At 49.7% G+C, this 19,245-nt stretch overlaps 1 protein-coding gene across 2 annotated transcripts in view; it reads right to left on the minus strand.

The window, feature by feature from the left end:
• EXD3 (exonuclease 3'-5' domain containing 3) overlaps window positions 1-19,245 on the minus strand; it is a 277,268-nt gene that overhangs the window by 108,606 nt on the left and 149,417 nt on the right. Inside the window, exons 18-20 of one of the 2 annotated variants that reach the window (XM_027896918.1) lie at window positions 19,045-19,098; window positions 16,896-17,027; window positions 16,350-16,762 (exon numbers count right to left, since the gene is read on the minus strand). In XM_027896918.1, the coding sequence (XP_027752719.1) occupies window positions 16,598-16,762; window positions 16,896-17,027; window positions 19,045-19,098 (351 nt within the window). In that variant the 3' untranslated portion in view covers window positions 16,350-16,597. Of the gene's footprint in view, window positions 1-16,349; window positions 16,763-16,895; window positions 17,028-19,044; window positions 19,099-19,245 lie in introns of those variants that run through there. The other variant, XM_027896917.1, reaches the window with a different exon arrangement.

A 19,245-nucleotide genomic window follows, 5' to 3' on the forward strand; every position in this document is an offset into this window, starting at 1 on the left:
CCTCTCTTCTCAAACAGCAACTTCCTCTTGGGATCAGCCTGGAGGCGGCACTGCCAATGTGCCACCTGGAATGCACATCTGGAACACTGCCCAGTTGCCCTCCACTGGCATTCCAAGTGTGGGCAGGAGGACTGCTCCTACTGTCCCACTCCACGGGAGCAGAGAGCAGAGAAATGGAGACTGGGCAAGAAGTGGAGCTGCTCTCAACATATCGATCCTGACTCCTGACAGAACGGGCCACCCCACATCCCCCTGTGCTCTCACCAGGCACCAAGAGGACAGTCCTGCTTAGTGTCCCTGGTGCCCTGAGCTCTGACATGTGAAGAACACCTTCTCTGGCTTTTTCTCCTCATTCCTGTCCTGTCTTTACTTTCTCACTCCCCATTAGGTGATGTGTTTACAGCAGCATCCATCACCCCAGCATCCAAGGAAGACAGAAAGCTCCTGAAGGCCAAATTTTCTTCCCACCTTTGTCACTTTGCTTTTGCATTTCAATTATATTCCCAACAAGAGGCTGGGAAGGCACGAAGATCACTGTAGCAGGCAGTAAGCAAAGGGTAGAGCTGCTGTTACTTGCATTCGCTGCTTTCCAACAGCAGCTTGGAAAAGTACTGACTCGCAGCTCTTGTCCCAGTGTGCTTTCAGTCTGCCGTTAGCCATGAGGAAATAGTTTCCCATAAAAGCCCAAGGGCCTGTGAAAGAGCCTGACAGAATCTTATTCCCTCTTTAACTTCCAAAACCCATTAACTTCTCCCTCTTTATAGCTGCCCTGGCTGGTAAGGATTTTTAGAACAAAACTCTTGAGCAGAGGAGCAGGAGCCAGGGCAGCCCCGGGCAGTGTCCCTGTGCCCTGCCAGCTCTGCAGTGTGGGACCTGCTGTGGTGGCTGCTCCTGGGCCTGTGGGCAGGTGAGCCCAGCCAGAGAGCAGAGGCTTTCCACAGCTACAGGGAATTTCCTGGAAGAGTAGCGCAGCGAGCCCAGTCCTGGATGGCGCCTCACTGCAGGACTCCCTCTCCTTGGCTGCAACTCCTCCATCCAACAGCAAGTTCAAAAAATAACGTCATGAAAACAGACCTTTTTATTTTATTTTTTTTCTTCTTTTTTTTTCCATTGCTCATTTTGCTGTACTGAGCTACTGCATACGGAGCTGAATCTTTATTTTGGCTCCTGTCCTCCTGCAATATCATTACCCGCGCGCAGAGGAAAAGCCCTCTGGAGATTTCCAATCCAAACAGGCCCTTGTTTTATCTACAACTATTTGAGTACATGACCTCAGATAACCCCATGGCCAACTGAGTGCCAAATTCAAACTGCAACCATGGGAACTTTAAATACAGAGGAGGTTTTCCAGCTTCCCTCTGAAGGGAAGATGCTGAGTTTCTTGCTGTCCTTGGGGCTGATGGAAGGGAAGCCAGGCTGTGCCCATGGGAGTGTGTCCATGGAGCCACGGTGGCACTGCTGTGCCATGGAGTTCACCTCTGCCACGGGAAGCTGCACACATGACTGACCTCTGCTACACACACAGTCACTGTCCTCTCTGCCTCTCAGGGTTCTGCTCTGGCTTCAGATTACTGGAAAGACAAACAGCTGCACTTGGGCCAGCAGACTCATCTGTAAGGCTGTGTTTGGATTCCTCCAGACAGGGAAGGTTTTTCATCTTCATTAGCTGCTGTTCACAGCCATATCCGCTGTTTTTCACTGGGTCAGAGCCTCCTGCTCTCTACTGCTGGTTATGAATCTAAATAAATCAATTAATCTGGTATTTTGAATGAAATTCAGAAGACTTTGGCAGCCAGTGTTTCACAGACAAGCAACTCATGTGACTGCCTCACTGCGAGTCCTTGGAAACACCAGTACGGAGAATTTAAGCACCAGAATTGGGAATGAGTATTTTTAACAGCAGTGCCCAACTTGCCTCTTCTCCCCAGATCAACACTTCTTCATGTTGCCATGAATGCATTAATGTGAAGGAGGAGAAACAGAATCACACACTGGTTTGGGTTGGAAGAGACCTTAAAGATCATCTTGTTCCAACCCCCTGCCATGGGCAGGGACACTTCAGGAGTGGGGCAGCCAGAGCTTCTCTGGGCACCCTGTGCCAGGGCCTCACCATCCTTACGAGGAAGAATTCCTTCCTAATGTCCCGGCTAACCCTGACCTCCTTCAGCTTAAGGCCATTTCCCATTGTTCTATCACTACATGCCCTTGCAAAAAGCCTCCCTCCAGGGCACGAATCCTACAGCCAAATAAAAGCACAGACAAAAAAAATCTGAAGCTCTAGGAACAGCCCAGGAATTCAGTCTTGACAGTCTCCGGATCAGTTTCTGACACTGTCACACTGAACACATGCCCACACTGTTTCCCACTGGGAAGCAGCCCCTGCGAGCAGGGCACAGCCCCGGACCCTCGAGAGCGGCTCTGCTTCTCCTCACTGGGATTGTCATGTCTGTGGTGGGGCACCGGCCCTGCAGAGCCAGGCTGAGGACACCAGCTCACTTCACAAATGGCTGTGCCAGCCTCACACTCGCTTCCCACAACACTACCAACTTCCTGGGACACGCCAGGCTTCCCGGGGCACCCAGGCTTGCCAGGACACCCAGAATTGCCGGGGCTCAGTGCAGAAACACTGAGCTTCAGATGAGCATTTCTGCAGAGGCAGCGTCCCTTGTCCCTCGGGTGGAAAGCAGGAGGAGACCCCAGGCATTCCTTTGGCCCCGGGCACACCCAGCTCCCGGAGCAATCCCGCTGCCAGGCAGGCTGGTCACACCAACCCGGGGCAGTTTTCGGCTGTATGCAACATACATTCACATGCATTATCCAGAGACCTTTGCATTTCAAGGCTGTTGTTATTTTGATCTTTACAACCCCTGGAAAAAATGAGTTCAATTAAGTCTCATCATTAGGAATTTGCATAAGGTCACTTCAAGGCTTCGTGCATTTCCTCTGGTTCAGATCTCAGTGCTCTTGGTGTTTCCCCTCCTCATTTATAACCCTGTTGCTGTAGGGCATTTCAAGTAAATCATCCACCACTGGCTTCCTCTCTTCAGCAACTCCAATGGAGTTTTTCATTCAGGCTAAATGAAGCTGCAACTGCTCTGTACAGCAGCAGCCCAGTTAAAGGCACAGCATCACTTGCAGAGAGGGCAGCTTTCCCCTCAACAACAACAAAAAAACCCCACAACAAATTATTTTAATAAGAAGAAAATGTATTAATTTGGATTCCATTAGTGGGAGAAAAAAGTTCAACTGCATTTGGCTCCACAAGTGCGAGAAATAAAACAATTCTTACATTTTCTCTGGGAAATGCATTTGTTAAGCACAGAGAAGAGTCCTTTTCACTTGGAATAATGGAGAAACACTCTTGGAAGCTGGGAGCTGTGGTCAGCACGACCCAGGGGGTCAGCTGTGGTCAGCACGACCCCCCCACTGCGCAAGGGGCACAACAGCTCTGAGCTGCCCGACACGCTGTGGTGTCCGGACACAGAGATGAGCACACACCTTGCTTTGAGCTGCAGCTCAAATTTCAACCTGAAAACCAGAGTTGGGTCCAAACTGAATGGACGTTGCCAGAGTAGGGCTAACAGGCTGAGGCTCCATCTCCTGAGCCAAGAGTGAGCAGCCCTGGAGCACAGGGGCTCCTGGTGAGCCCCCCATGGCTGGGCTGGGCTGTGGGAGCGCCGGCCGGAGCTCGTCCAGCTGTGGGCTCACAGGGTTTTGGCCAGCACAAGTCTGTGCTGACCCAGCAGAGCCAGAGCCCCCCCGCCCCCCTCCCTGCGGCCGCACATCTGGGCAGCTGCAGAGGGAACCAGACTGGGGAGCTGAGTGGGGATAAAATTAACCATCTGCTTTTGACAGGTCCGTTTCAACTGGGATCAGTTCCCTGATCCAGCGGCTCTGCAGTTAAACAAGCACTTGTGCTGGGAAGAGGGGGGTGAGAGCGGGACTGGGACAGGGGAGAGGCGAGAGTAAAGGCCTGGCTTCATCCGGCCACAGCATCTGCCTACACAGAGCTAAAACTCTCATGAAATCCTGGCAGAAGTGTCCCAGTCCCATTCCCAGCAGATCCTCAGGGATCCTCCAGTGTTCTTCTGTCTCTCCTCTGCAAATGGCACGTAGGAACCCAACCCATGGAGATGCCATTCACACTCCTGATTGCACCCATAAACATCACTGCACCATCACTGCACACCAGGCACGGATGAGTCTCGTCCTACCTCAGACACAGACCCTGGCTTAATTTCTCAAAGTCTTTCATATTTTTCTGTGCTTTTCCAAAAGGGTATTTTCAACGTTAAAACACAATAAAGCATCAAGCTAGTGGCGATCTCCCCACCTAACCTTTTCCCTCTATTTATTCCATGTCCTGTACTGACACAGCTATCTCTCTCCTGCTAAGCAACCGGCTCTGCACGCATGGATGACTCTTTGCAACCGTAAAAATAACCCGGCTGATGCAGCTTAGGTAGGAGAATCTGAATGTGTGCATTCCTCCTGCGGCTGGCCCCAGGAAAAGGACACCCTGCCACTTCCAAACCTGGGAGGTCTTTGAGAGCTTGGCAGCAATCCCCTGGGAGGCCCGTCATTAGCCATTTCAAACCGGCTATAGTGCTGGGCTGAATGGAAGCCCCGGACAAAGCCCCCGCGGAGCTATCCGTCAGGAAAGGCTCCCGATCCTGGCAGGGGCTGTTAACAGTAACAATGATGACAATATAGCTGGGATTTTCAGGGGTGGGGACTTCAAAGAAGCCTTAAAGAGGTATTTTTCATTAAGGAGTAAGAAAGCGGCTGAGTATTGTTTTTGGCACTGAAGCTGAATATGAATGTTACTGCGGTAAGTCACAGATCAGCGACAGCATAAATTGACACTGATTTAAATATGCATGTGCTGCCTTTCTGTGTTTCTCCCATTCCATCGGGTCTGCAAACCTTGGACCATCCCTCATGGATCTTGGCATATTCCAGTGTTCCATGCTTATGAACACCAACAAGCAGCCAGCAAGCCCCTTCCAGAGCTGCGATGTGCCACTGCTGTGACCTTACAGACAGCACAGTGCCACACTGGTGTGCTGCCTCAGGGCTCCAGCCTGAGCCCCATGCCACATGCAGCCTCCCCACACCAGCTCAAACTGGGAGCGAGCCTGAGTCTCTCTGGGTGGGAATGACAGGGAAACCATGGCTGCCAGCAGGACAGTCTCGAGGGGCTGTTGGTGCACAGGGACTATTCTGCAGTGAAACTCCAAATCTGTAATTCTACTGGGGGAAAAGGAAGACAATCATAAAAAAAGTATCAGAAGGACACCATGAAGTACTCCTGCAACAGCAAGTCCTTCTTGTAACTGTGAGAATTTACTGCTTACACTGTTGTTTAACTGTATGAACCAAGAGCATGGGCAGAACAGGAGTGCACCAAATTGTGCCAGAGGAGGTTTAGAGTCAGTATTAGGCAGAATGGTCACGCATTGGAACAGGCAGCACAGCCTGGAGGGATTTAAAAGCTGTGTGGATGTGGCACATGGGGACATGGTGGCCTTGGCAGTCTTGGGGAACTGGCTGGATTTGATGATCTTAGATGACTTTTCCAACTTTAATGATTCTGTGATTCTATGGCAAAACCAAAACAAGAATATTCCATCAGCAGCCGTGGTCTGCCCTCACCAGCCTTCTCCTGGCTGAGATGACCAAAGGGCTCCCCGGGCCCAGCCAGACCCAAACCTCACGCCCTCCTCTCGGGCAATTCGCTGGCTTTGCCAGGTCGAGTTTAGACGCGCCATGTGGCTCTCGGTGTCCCATCGTAACCTCCTGTGGTTTGTGTCCCTCTGAGCCCAGCCCAGAGCCCAGGGCCAGCTTTCCCCCCACAGCCAGACCCGGAGCTATCATCTCCAGCCAGCACACAGAAAGTGCCCGCAGGGTTTGCGGCGCAGATTGACTTTCACACCTCGCTGGCCACACAGAAGAAACCCAATCTAAACAGCGTAACTTTGCATAACCGATTATTTTCACTGGGGTAATCTGAGCCCGCCAGTAAATGCCAGTAAATGTGGCTGATCCAGGGAAGGCCCCGCTCAGGGGAGGAATGGCCCCATGGCCGCGGGCAGCCGGAGCAAGGGCTGGCCAGGGCTGGTCCCGGCTGCGCTGCGGGTTTGGTCCTGGGAGCCAAGGCTCAATCCTTCGGCACAGGGCAGTGTCTGCACAGAGGGGAAACAACTTCTCAGTGCCCAAATCACTTACACAGTCGGGAACTGGAGTGTGCAAAGCCACTCCAAGGGGAGCAGTGCAGCCAGAGCCGTGAGCTGGGCTGGGGGCAAGAGCTGTCTAGCTTTACTTGATGTCTTCTTAACTTTCTTTTCCACCATGTCCTAGATATTTTGAGAGGCTTCAGCTTTCAGGCTGACTCCCCAGTGGCCTATTATCCCTGCACATCAATCACTCCATCCTGTCACCAAACAGCCATTCACATGACCTTGTTTGTAGGGAACCATATTCCTCCTCTAACTCCTCTGTCACCAACTTCCTTCTCTCCAACTACCAGCCCATTTCCTCCTGCACGACCAAGCTGAGTGATCTCCCTTTCTTTAAAGTCCACGAAATTAGACAGCCAAATTAAAACCCCAACAGAGGTGACTGGTCCACCCACACCTCTGCAGGACACCCGTCCTTGCTGCCAAGCCCCAGGATCAGGCTGCCAGAGGCGAAACAGTCCATGCCACTGGTGCACCTCAGATGTAACTCGTTCCTGCAATCCCTTGTGACCAGAAAGCACTGATCCAACTGCAGATGGGAGCTCCCATTTCAGTTACATCTGGCTGCCCACGTGCCCCCTCCCCAAACATGAGCTGCAAACATGAGGAATGGATAGGTAGGTAGGGGACGTGAGGTGTGGGACATCCTGCAGGACATCTGCAACCACAGACATTTTAAGGGGAAGTAAGGAAAATAAACTTTGCTGTGCTCAACTCAGACATCAGATAGTCTCCCACTCCTCAGCAGGAGCAGCTCCCCCAAAAACCATCAAGAGAAAAGCTGAGGTGGGGGTGGGAATGGAGAAGTTTCTGGGGATGAGACAAAACCAGGTCATCACCTGCATCCTGCCCCAGCACTTCCCTGAATAAAAGGGTGATCAACTCAGACTATGTGCCTTAAGACAAGTAAATCATCCAAATCCCCTTTTCCAGAGAAAAGACAATGACTCACAAGAAGCATGTCTTGAATATTACGTTTTCCACCTTTACCCAACCCTCTACGCTGTCATTTGTCCCTCTAAGCTAGCTCAGCCAGATCCTACCTTGGGCTTGCAGCATGCAGCACAGCTGCATTTCATCACAATAACTGAAAAATGTCATCATCAAGACTGACAAAATGAGTGAATTGTGAAACTCATTTAAAAGCTTTCTGTTTCTCTTTTCACCAAGAGACTGCTGTACCTGGCCCTGTTTCTGTGTGGTCCTTGGATGAGAGGGTTCACACAAACACAAATTGGTCTGTTCCATCAAGTCATTCAAACCGTATGCACCTTACAGGGCACAAGATCTTCCTTCCTGAAAAGCCAAAAACCCCTACATATGTTGCTGACCATCTTCATTATCAGCTAGAAATGCCTTTGCAGCAGTAGATGCCAATGACAATGAGGTACCACATGTGACCAGGATCCATGGACATGGTTTTGGTGTAGGGTGTCACCTCATCCAGTTAATACTATGAATGACAGATACAGTTTGTTTTATGCCAGTCAGAAGTTACACAGTTTAATGCCTAAAGGTCTTCAGATAAATGTTGCTGAGCAATTACAGATCTGGCAAATTCTACACTGAAGCCAAGTATGTGTTGCTCAGCATATAGTGCTGACTCCAAGGAAAGCTCCCAACACACCTGGGGATCCCACATCCCTCCAGAGGAACAAAGGTCTGCTGCCAGCACTGATGCTGCTCTGGCAAACACTGCAGAGCTGGGATGGCAGCAGAACTGTGCTCCCCACAGTGCACACAGCAGGAGTTAATGGTATTTGCAACAACAGGACAATGGTTTTGTACAGATTCTCAGCAGGACTTGGGAACACATTGCCTTAAGCTGATCAGAGGGCTGGAGCCCCTCTGCTCTGGAACCAGGCTGGGACAGCTGGGGGGGTTCACCTGGAGAAGAGAAGGATCCAGGGAGACCTGAGAGCCCCTTCCAGGGCCTAAAGGGGCTCCAGGAGAGCTGGAGAGGGACTGGGGACAAGGCATGGAGGGACAGGACAAGTGGGAATGGTTTCCCACTGCCAGAGGGCAGAGTTAGATGGGATATTGGGAAGAAATTCTTCCCTGTGAGGGTGGGCAGGCCCTGGCACAGGTTTCCCAGAGAAGCTGTGGCTGCCCCTGGATCCCTGGAAGTGTCCAAGGCCAGGTTGGACGGGGCTTGGAGTAACCTGGGCTGGTGGGAGGTGTCCCTGCCCATGGCAGGGGGTGGAACAAGATTTAAGGTCCTTTGAACCCAAACTATTCTGTGATTCTATGATATTGCCTATGCCCACACTGAGATGATTAGAAGGATCCTACCTGCCACTGTTCAATCCTCTTGATCTGTGGAAGAAAATAAAGGTCTGAAGGTCTTCTGGATGGGTTCAAACCAATCCACTGCCCCTGAGCTGCTCATGAAGCTGGTCTCCCCTTCGGGAAAACAAGAACTTTGCCAGGACGATATTGAACTTTTGATGTACCAGGTCTCTCAAATAATGAGACCCACTGGTTGCACTGCTGATTTATACACAGGCTATTCATCCTGAGAACCCCCTGGTATAAATATACAGCCATTCAAACACCAGGACCTGGCCAACCCATCCTCACCATGACATACAAACAAAGAACATTATAAGGGCACAAATGTCAAAAAGGAGGAGAAACTCCACAGTGTATAAAACATGGGAATTTTGACTTCTTGACACAGTCAATACACTGAACTATGACCTCAGGAGGCACAGGGGACTGGAAACCAACAGAACTTAAATTGGCTACAAATCTCTTGTTTTCTCATGACATTTGAGAGAAACCATGGGGACGGTTTCCTCAGGACACATGGGAGTTAGAGCTGTGTCACTGCCTTCTCCAGAGAGTTCCTCGCCTTCCTTACAGTCACTCCATCACTGTCACCCGCTGACCTTTCATTACTTTCTCCCAGTGCACCAGCATCTCTGCTGACCAACGCACTTCACAGTCTGTCCAAGCCCATGAGAGGAAGAAAAAGCCTTGTACAGGCTGTATAAAAGGACATTTACTCTGCACTACATTGTGTCTTCTTTTCTATGCTAGTCTAAATACAAGTGCTGTTTTCACTGCCAATCGTTGTTTGCTTGTGCTGTTTCACTGGCTAAACCCAGCATTTTTCCAGCTAGTGTTGCCCTCCAGGAAAAACCACACATTCATACCTTTCTTGCATTTAGCACAGGAGAACAAAACTGGTTCCCAGGAATAAGGATGACTTCCTCAAAAGAAAACATTTGCTGTCAGCTGAGGTTTGACCTCTAATGGCTAATTTGGCATCATCATTTTGAGCACTGGAATACATAACACCGTGAAAAATTAACAGCTTCCCCTCCCCCCCGCCCAAGTTTAATATCCGCCTGCAGCCTTGCAAGTGAAAATAAAAGAAAGGAAATAAACACCCAAACCGAAACCTCGGGTATGGTCTCTCACATACATCCATAAAAAGAACCCCAAGACAAAGATCTCTAAAGGATATTTCACTGGAAACCAAGCTTTTGCAGACACTGAGAAAGAAAGTCTGCAACATGAGACGGTCTTCCTTGAAGAAACACAGCTGATCTGCTGCATTCCCAGCTCCGACTGCCACTGGGCTGTGTAAAACATAAACTTCACGCTAACCCTATGAAAACAGTCAACATGAGAGAGAGACAACAGTCTGCTCCGAGCTGCTGAAAGGGGAAAAAAAACTCTCAGGCTGTCATTCTCCCCTTGCTGTGACCTTCATGCTCCACTGAATTTCTGAAGATACTGAAATCTTGGCAGGGAAGTGTACAGTCTGTGGGAACCACGCAGCGCCGGCCGCGCTCGCTGCTGGGAATTAGGCCCAGTCGAGCCCTTTTTTGGGGGGACTCTGAGTTTTATGTGGTCAGGAGCACAGGGCTAAGCCAGATCCAGGTTGGGAATTTTACAGGACTGGTGCTCTATGCACTCAAGTATCAGGTGACAGAGCTGTATGGACAGTGTGCTGCTCACCCGCCTGCCTGGCACCCACAAACAGCGCCTTGCTCGGTGTCCACTGGGATCTCCAGGGCCTAAAGGGGCTCCAGGAGTGCTGGAGAGGGACTTTGGACAAGGATGTGGAGGGACAGGACAAGGGGGAATGGTTTCCCACTGCCAGAGGACAGGGAGAGATGGGATATTGGGAAGGAATTCCTGGCTGTGAGGGTGGGCAGGCCCTGGCACAGTCTGCACAGAGAAGTTGTGGCTGCCCCATCCCTGGAAGTGTCCAAGGCCAGGTGGACAGGTCTTGCAGCACCTTGGGATAGTGGAAGGTGCCCCTGCCTGTGGCAGGAAGGTTAGAAGTGGACGAGATCCCTTCCAACTCAAACCATTCTGTGATCTTTGTGCTGCTTTGGTGTGTTCCCACAGCACTGCACGTAACAGCAACCACTCACTATGAGCTCTCCCCATGGTTTATAAAGCCTTAGAGATTGGCAAATAAAAACCTCGACCGGAGCCTCGAAAGAAGCAGAGTTGGCCATGACAAGCTATCCCAGAGCCCGATGGTATTTAAGGACCGTCCTGCAGAGCCACTGCACACCAAGGGCTCAGCGAACGGGGCGCGGTGCCAGGGCGAGGTGCTCCCACCACTCAGCCCTCACACTCACACAGCCCTGGACAAGCACCTTTGGAGGGCAATTCTCTCCCTCAGCAGTGTCTGTTGAGGCAGAATAATACCAGCTGTGCTTCCTGGCCGGAGCCTCGGCAGCACAAGCTGCAGATTACATCGGAATTGCCAAGCCCAGGATAAACAAAAAGATTAAGAGGGCCTTACCCTTTGTGTTGAACAATCGCACTCTGAAGCAAGAAATCACAGCCCACGTCATGGGCAGGCACAGGGCTGAGCCCTGGGTTTGGGTGTTGGGTTGGGGAGGAGTAAGCAGCTCACTCACACATCTGGGGAAACCACAGATGCTCTTAATCACAGGTTTTCCTGACCTGTAGGCGCTGACAAATTGCATCCTATGGATGAACCTTTTATTAAACCACAGAGGGTTTCCAAATGATATTCTCTTTCTCAGCATTCCCAAGTCATCAAAATCCAGCGCACGTGACCCTTCCAATTCTTCATTTAGATGGTGACACAGCCCTTTCCAAAGAGATTTCAGGGCTGAAAGGAAGTAAATGGGGATGTGACGTTACATCAGCAGAAAGCAGCTCAAAAGCTGAATCGGGGGCTTCGAGAACTGATGTTTTTGAATTTTTTGATGATCACCTCAGCCCTGCTTGAGCTGAAGATGCTGTTTTTCCTAAGTGACTCCTAAAACAAACCCCTTGCTGTCTGCTGGGGTAGAAGCATCTCACAAAATACGCAACCTTTAAACTCTACTGTTTTTTCTCTGTGCATAAGGAAGGACAACTGGTACTTTCAAATGGATAAAATGAGTTGCTTGGGCCATGAAAGGTGACCACAAAACATAATTGCCCTGGTTCCACTTCCATGCCACTCTAGAGCAGGAGATAGTTGCTCTGCTCTCAAGTGAGTGAGAAAGACGATGCCTGGCAGTTCTCATCATCGTCTGGACCGACAGAGCAACCCACATAAAAGAGAAAAAGAAGCCTGCTGATCAGATTGGTGTGACAGAGGCTCATGAGAGACATGCACATTTTCAATCTAAACGACAGCTTGAGGGATCTATATTACTAATTATCGACTAATATTGCCAGAGTTCCCAGGCTGGCTTCAAAGGTTCTCTCAAAGTGCCCCAAGCACAGGGTTTCCATCTCATCATAAGGCCTTTTTCTTTGTCCCTGCTAAATGGATTGCTCCATCCCAGGCTCCCTGTGCGTAAATCAGCTTGCACATGATGAGCTTTGCAGCAACGAAATTCGTTACCTCAACCACAAAACCCCAGAAACATTTGCTGCAACTGCTAGAATGCTTTTGCACCTAATTTAAAAAAAAAAGAAAAAAAAAAAAGGTGGTTTCCTCTCTTCCTCCCCCCTCTTCCCCGCCTACTCCTAATCCCTTGCTAACACCTTTGTAAAGGCTAGGGCGAGTGGTTTGGAAACTGAAAGAGCAGGGAAGGTATGGGGGGGAAGGGGGAAGGAGAAAAATATATCAGATCTCCAGACAATGAAATCGAGCAGCTATCTCTCACATCCTGCAGCACTCAGGCTGAGGTCATAAGTTAAACAGGACATCAGAATAGGTGATGTAATTTGCTTATTTAGGATCAGAGAATTCAGTGAAGTGAAAGAGACAACCTATTTGAATCTGCAGATAATCCCACCATCAATGCAGGGCTGTTCAGATGCACAAACTGCAGCTGGAGCCCGAGATCTTTTTTCCCCCACACATTTATTTTTGCAGGGGATGTAATTGCAATCATTTTTCCTTGCAGGAAAGCCTTGAAACCTCACCTGGGATCAGCCTCCCGTTGAGTTAGGTATTGTTCAAGCAGGGTCCCTGCCCCGGCCAGCTTAAAGGCTAAAGGGTCAAGTCAAACAGAGGGTGGGAAAGGAAAGAGAGGCCCAGGGGAGGTGGGGGTGGCACAGCCGCCCTGCAGGACCCGGGTCCCCCAGCAAAGCTTTGGACTCGGAATTGAGCTGAGCAGCAGCTTCACCTCTGAGGAAAGGCAGTTTTTCTGCAAACAGACAGACCTTCCTGGCCCCAAATGTGGCTGCAGAGCCTCACCCCAGCGAGGGTTTTACAGCACAGTTAGAATCCTTGAACCACAAGACTCTCCCAGAGCAGGAGGAATTTCTCAGCGAGCCCATACAACACTGAGCACGCTGCTTTCCCTTCAAACCATCGTGATATAAAGATTTAAAGCCAACAACTTGCAGTGTTTCTCTCCTCAGTTTATCACCATTCAAACCATGATTTCACCCTGTTAGTGTGTGTGAGGAGTGGCACTGCCAGCCCTGCACCCCTGATCTGCTTCCACACAAGTGTTTTGTCACTGACAAGAACGTGGCAGGGCCAGACACCTCACCCCAGCCACGGGGAGTGAAACGTCCTGAGACCTCGGGCTCACCCAGCAGTCAGTGATGAGGCACTGGCAGGTCCACAGGCACAGTCCACACTTGCTTTGCTTGGACCTTCAATCAGACAGCACGGAAAAGCAGGATGGCAAAGGCCACACCACTCACCCAGGTAATAACAAAGCATGTCTGTTTTCAAGAGTTTCCTTATGAGACTGGAATGTCCTCCTGCTGTCCTGACAGGCCATACCCAAGCGTCACAGCAGGATGTCCCCAAGCAGGGACATCCCACCTGCAGCACCAGGAGGGGTGGAGACAACAACCTCCATGAATGGAGGGACCTGGGAAAGGAGCCAAATTTCCCTCTGTGAAATGACCCAGCTGTTAGTTGGCCGTACCCATGACTGTAGCCACCCAGCAGCCACCTTCCTTAGCAAGTTCTGGTATTTCTTTCTTTCTAAAATGCTACTTCTGCGTTACAACTCCCTCCAAGCTGGGGAGAGCAGAGGATCACTGACCTCCCATGTGAGCCAGGCTGTGAGCTGACCCTAAGGCTGTCCACAACAGCCCCTGACAATTCCAGAGAAACGTTCCTGACTACTGTAAGGGCTCATTGTGCTGAACTGATCATGTCAGAACCCCCCAAGCATCATTTCACATCGCCCCTTCCTGAAAGAGGTACTTTCAGATATCTGAAACACAAGATACTTGCATACAAGATATTCAAATGTGTGCAGAGGGGACAGGCACAGGACATTTGCATTTCAAATAGAGGGAATGAGTTTCAAATATTTTAAGGCTATGAAAAGTAGAACTTCTCAGGGGTTTTTTGCCTGTCACCAAAAGACAGAATTAATCTTATTTTCACTCAGCTCCCCATAAAACATTCCTCACCAAAGGCAGTACCAGGCCTGGCTACAGCTGCTGTGCAGGGCTGGTTTCTCCACGACTATCACCAAGTCCTTACAACGCAGCACTTGAGAGGTGCATGGAAAGAGAAGGCCATTCCTGTGCCACCACTGACACCTTTGGCTGTAGCCCCCACTCCTGGAGCCTTTAACTGGAGTGACCAAGCCAAAGCCCAGCTCAAGAGGGAACAGAAATGCTGAGAAGCCCCTGGATGATGTTCCCTGTGCACTTGCTGCTCTAAGTCAGACAGAGGTAACCAGTATTGGCCATTTTTTTAACAGAAAAAGCAGCAGTATTTTGGCAGGGTGACAAAGCAATCCCATTCTTTATGTCTGCAAAAGAGAGCCCCTCCATCCCTGCTGAGGGAGATGACAGAGGAAACATATTTTCCAGCAATCTTGGGTACAACATTGAATTGGAACCTATTTTTACCGTGGGCTCTGCACTACACGCATTAATTGTTATGACAACAATATTTGCTGACATATTCACTCCAATCATTTACAGAACAGAAGCCCAAGAGACAAAACAAGCCCTTGCTCTATGAGACAGAGGGAAACAGGCAGGATGCCACATTGCTTCCTGTGACACACAGCAAAGGCTTATCTGTGATGGCTGATGGTGTCGATAACCCAGCCCTGCACTGGCAGACCAGCTCTGTGGAGATGCAGGAGGAGAGTGGCCCAGATTATGGATCAGTATTCCCCATCCTCTTCCCTCTGCCCGGCATGGGCACAGCAGCACTCAGGTGTTTCTGGACCCCGCTCATGTGCCCAACCTGCTCCCCACTTCAGGGACAGCCAAAGCCTCCGTCACGCCTCTGCAAGGAGGGGGCAGGGCCCAGGGCAGTTTGGGAGCCCTGGGGTCTGTAATCTGGTACCAGAGCAGCACAGGCAGGCACAGCTCAGCAGTTTCAGCATCCAGATTCCATCCCAATTAAGCCCAATTAGGTTTGCAGAGAAGGAGGAAGGAATATACAAAAGAACTGCTGAGGTCTCTGTTGGCCACTGAGGCCCCAGAGCACCCTCTTCAAGGCACAAATCTGCCACTTTTGCTGAGGGCTGTCAGTATTCCACAGTGCAGGAGGATGATCCATTTCCATGGGCTGCCCACAGCCCCCCTCACACACAGTCCACTGCAGTGCCTGGGCCCATGCAGCTGGAAGAGCTTGGGTTCTCCTCCAGAGCATCCGTAACGTATCAGCCAGACTTGTGCTGTCTGCAAGGACAGCTGAACAAAATCAGCTCCAAAAGCCTTGAATGTAGGTAAATACATGATTCAGAACATGGAGAGGTTTGACAAATCAGCATCTTCCCATGCTGAGGGGTATAAAACATGCAGCTGTTCCACCACCGCAATTTGCAGGGAAGGCATTTCTCCTGGAAGTAAGGGAACACTTAGTATATACTCCTAGCCAGATTGATTATCCCTATTTATATTGTAAACCAAGACAGCATGTACTAAACCCATAGAGTTAACCAGTTCCAGACCCCAGATCCTGGGTGAGGGGTCAGTTTTCCATCGGTTGCTGCACAGTCTTGTGCATTTATTACAGACAGCACAGGGTTTCCTGCAGCATGGTTTTGTGTGTGTGCTGATTCTCGTGCTGTTTCAACAACCATCAGGAGGAACACTGCTATTTTATGGGATGCCAGGGAATTAGAGAATCCACAAGGTTTTCTAAAGTGTAGTTTGAAATCCCCAAGAAGCCAGCGTGCCATTACAAACACATATCTGTATAACAACTGCAATCTGCTCTGGGACAATAAAACCATGGGACTGCAGGCAGTATGCTGTACCTGAGGACACACATTTATCCTGCAGTAAGTTGGACCCGTACTCTGTCGGTCCCACCTGCAGGGTGCTCCATCAGTCTCCTCTCACAGACAACCTGCCCAGCCGGGCAACTCTCACTTCCTCTCTAAGTTACAGATCCAGTTTCAACATCCAAGAGCAGATATAAGCAGAGGTCTAGGACATGCTCTCTGGTGTGTCTGCTCAGGAGTCAGTGCTGCTCCTATACTGCCTGTGCAGCTCCACTGGGCCAGGAGACCTCGGAGCTCAACCCGAGGCACTGAGCCAGACTCACGGGCTTGTTTACCCCTAAGAGAACGCTGCTTTTCTAGCCAATTTCCAGTTTCTTCTTTTTCTCTCTTAAAACACTGATAAGATGAGAGATGTTGGAGCTGCCCCTTGGTTTATATTACAGTTTTTGGAGGGATAGGTTTCAGCGTGTTGCTGTAACGAATACAAGAGTGAAATTGGAAGAGATGGTGATTTGAGCTAACACAATTAAAATTTATTCTTAACAACAATCCACAGATATACAGTGCCAAACACAATCTAGAGTCATCAACTAGCATGGACATGAATTAACCTAATAGCTTCTGAAGGAAAAAGAAGTCCCATGAAAAAATCCTCCTATTAAAGTAATTAAGTGTTATCAGAATCACAGAGACATAATTAAACACAGTTTATAATTAAAACAGCATGTGTCCTAGACAGAGAACGCAGCAACAAAGGGCCTATAACCATGACAGCTGATGCCAAAACACATGCCAAGCACCAAAAATCAGAACAGGCGAGTTTCTAGCAAAGCTGCAGATTCTGAGCCTCTGCTGCCATGACTGAGCCATCGCCACTCTGAGGGAGGTGAGCGCACTCAGAACTCCCTGGGGCTTTACAAGGGGCTGCCAGAGTTGAAGCAGAACTCTTGGGACCCAGGAAGACACTGAATGCAAGGCCCAAAATCCCGAAGCAGCGCCTGCTGTGCAGGGAAGAGCGAGCGAGAGGGCCCCGGGGCTCAAACCAGCCTCGTCCTACCTGGCAGCGGCTGAAGATATCGCTCAGGGACACCTGGACGTTGAAGTGCTTCAGAACCTGCAGGGCCTGTTCTTTCGCCTTTTCCGAGCAGTTCACAGAGAAACACCTTCCTTCTCCCACCTGGGACTGCAGCTTCAAACCAAAAAGACACTCAGTGAGGCACACCATGGGATGTGGGGATTTTCCTGATACACTTGCTTTGGTTTGAATCACAAATAATGTTTGGAGTTAGAATGTGTTTACAGTCTGAATTTTGATCTAACCAGCACAGTTGGTAATTTAACAGGCAGTCACTGCTGCAGTGGCTCTGATTCCTGAAGCACTGCAGCATTTTATAAACATGAAACATGATTTAGCCTGAAGAAAAGGAGGCTCAGGGGGAACCTTCTCACTCTCTCCAATTCCTTGACAGGAGGATGGATCCAGGTCAGGGTCGGACTCTGCTCCCAGGTAACAAGAGGAAACAACCTCAAATTGTGCCAGGGGACATTTAGGTTGGATTTTAGGGAAAGTTTCTTCACTGAAAAGATTGTCCAGCCCTGGCACAGGCTGCCCAGGACAGTGGTGGAGTCCCCATCCCTGGAGGGATTAAAAAAATATGTGGATGGGGTACTGGAGGACACAGGTTAATGGTGGCCTTGGTGGTGGTGATGGGTTAACAGTTGGACTTGATGCTCTTAAAGGTCTTTTCCAACCTTAATGATTCCACGACTCTAGTCTACAGAATATGCCCAAATCCTGTCAGTTTATAAGTTGGTGGAGTGGTGCTGACAGGGGTAGCAAGAGGAAACTGAATCAAATGCCAGCTTTCAGATGAAACCTGGCCAGATCAGTGTGCCAAAGCACGATGATGGAAATAGTGACCAATGACCCTCCTGCTTCACACAAATGTTTAAGTTCCCTTATGGCCAAGAAATTTGAAGGGATTGACGTGGACACTCCCTCAATGTTTGTTCCACATTTAGCACCTGTGAACAAGCACTGGGAAGTTCCAGACACATTTTTATGACCATGCTGAGTACTCACAAGGTGGGATAGCTACACAGCAGTAAAGGAGCCTGGCAGAGCCATCCTGTCCTTGCAGAGGGCACCCAAAGCCAAGGAGCAAAGGGACCCAGACATTTCCCAGGTCAGTACCATACACTGGAAGCAGTTATTTTCCTTCTGCAATTCCTACCCAGAACTTGGAAGTTTAAGCTTTGCCAATCAAGATTATGCTGGATGCTGAATTACCTATAACATCAGCTGTAGGCTCAAGGAACCACAGTCTGGATGAAGAACCTGCAGTGTGGCACAACTGCACTTGCCTCTGTGTCTCATCATGGGGGAAGTTTTCTTCCACACTCAGCTATGACATAGGAAATTATCAACCCATATTCTGCAAATACTCCAACTGACTGCTTGAGTAGTTGGGAGCTTTTATACTGACAGTTTGTGACAGAGAAGTCCTGCACTCTGGCTCATGTAAATAGGACTCTGGCTCATCCAGAACAGTTTCCCTCTTCCAAATGAATTTTTGGGCAGTAAAAAATTACTACCTGGAGCAGGTCATCACAACATTGCAACCACTGACTTGGTAGGTTCAGCAGATTCCCACCAACACTGTCTGTGAAGGGCTCTGAACAGTTGGTGTTGAGGGTAAGGTTGGGTTTTGCTTTGACTTTTTTGTTTATCTATAAGAACACAAAACCTCTACAGCTTCCATCAGGACTCTTGGGGACTTCCAATCTCTGCCTTCCAAGCCTGAAGAAATGGCTTTAAGTTTTGAAACTCTGTCAGTGTGGAGCCAGTCAGTAAACAAGAATCCCTGGGATAAAAAGCACAGGAATGGAGCTGCATTTCACCTGCCAGTGAGGTCAAACAGAAACATTTTGTTCTGGACTGCTTGGCTTTACTTCCACCCCCACCCCCAGAGGAGAGCAATCGCTCTCCCCACTGATGCAGGACTGAGAGTAAGTACAAAAGAACATTTCACCCCAGGCTTTGGGGGTTGAGAACAGCAAACCTCTCAAGGCCCTTAACATAGCTTTTAGTGCAGAAAACACGAAAAAGCCAAGCCAGCTGTTGCATTCACATCAGGCTTTTCCTCTTCTCTCCCCTGCACACCCCAGACCACGCAGTGATACAGAGCCAGAAACACAACACTTACAGTCTGATACGGGAGGCCAGAGGTTAAAATTACTCTTCCTTCCTGTCGGGCAATCTGGAAAAAACAGTAAAAATCTAAGTGAACAGGGGCTGAGGTTACACTGCCTTCGAGCTTTACTGGCAGTCACGAGAGAAGGCGGACTGGAGATCCTGAGTGTTTCTCTCCAGTGTCAGCCCACACCTGGCCAAGAGCTCTTGCCAG

Source organism: Empidonax traillii, unplaced genomic scaffold (genome assembly GCF_003031625.1).
Source record: "Empidonax traillii isolate 1590-97213 ecotype Southwest subspecies unplaced genomic scaffold, ASM303162v1 scaffold520:size1094406, whole genome shotgun sequence".
NCBI lineage: Eukaryota > Metazoa > Chordata > Aves > Passeriformes > Tyrannidae > Empidonax > Empidonax traillii.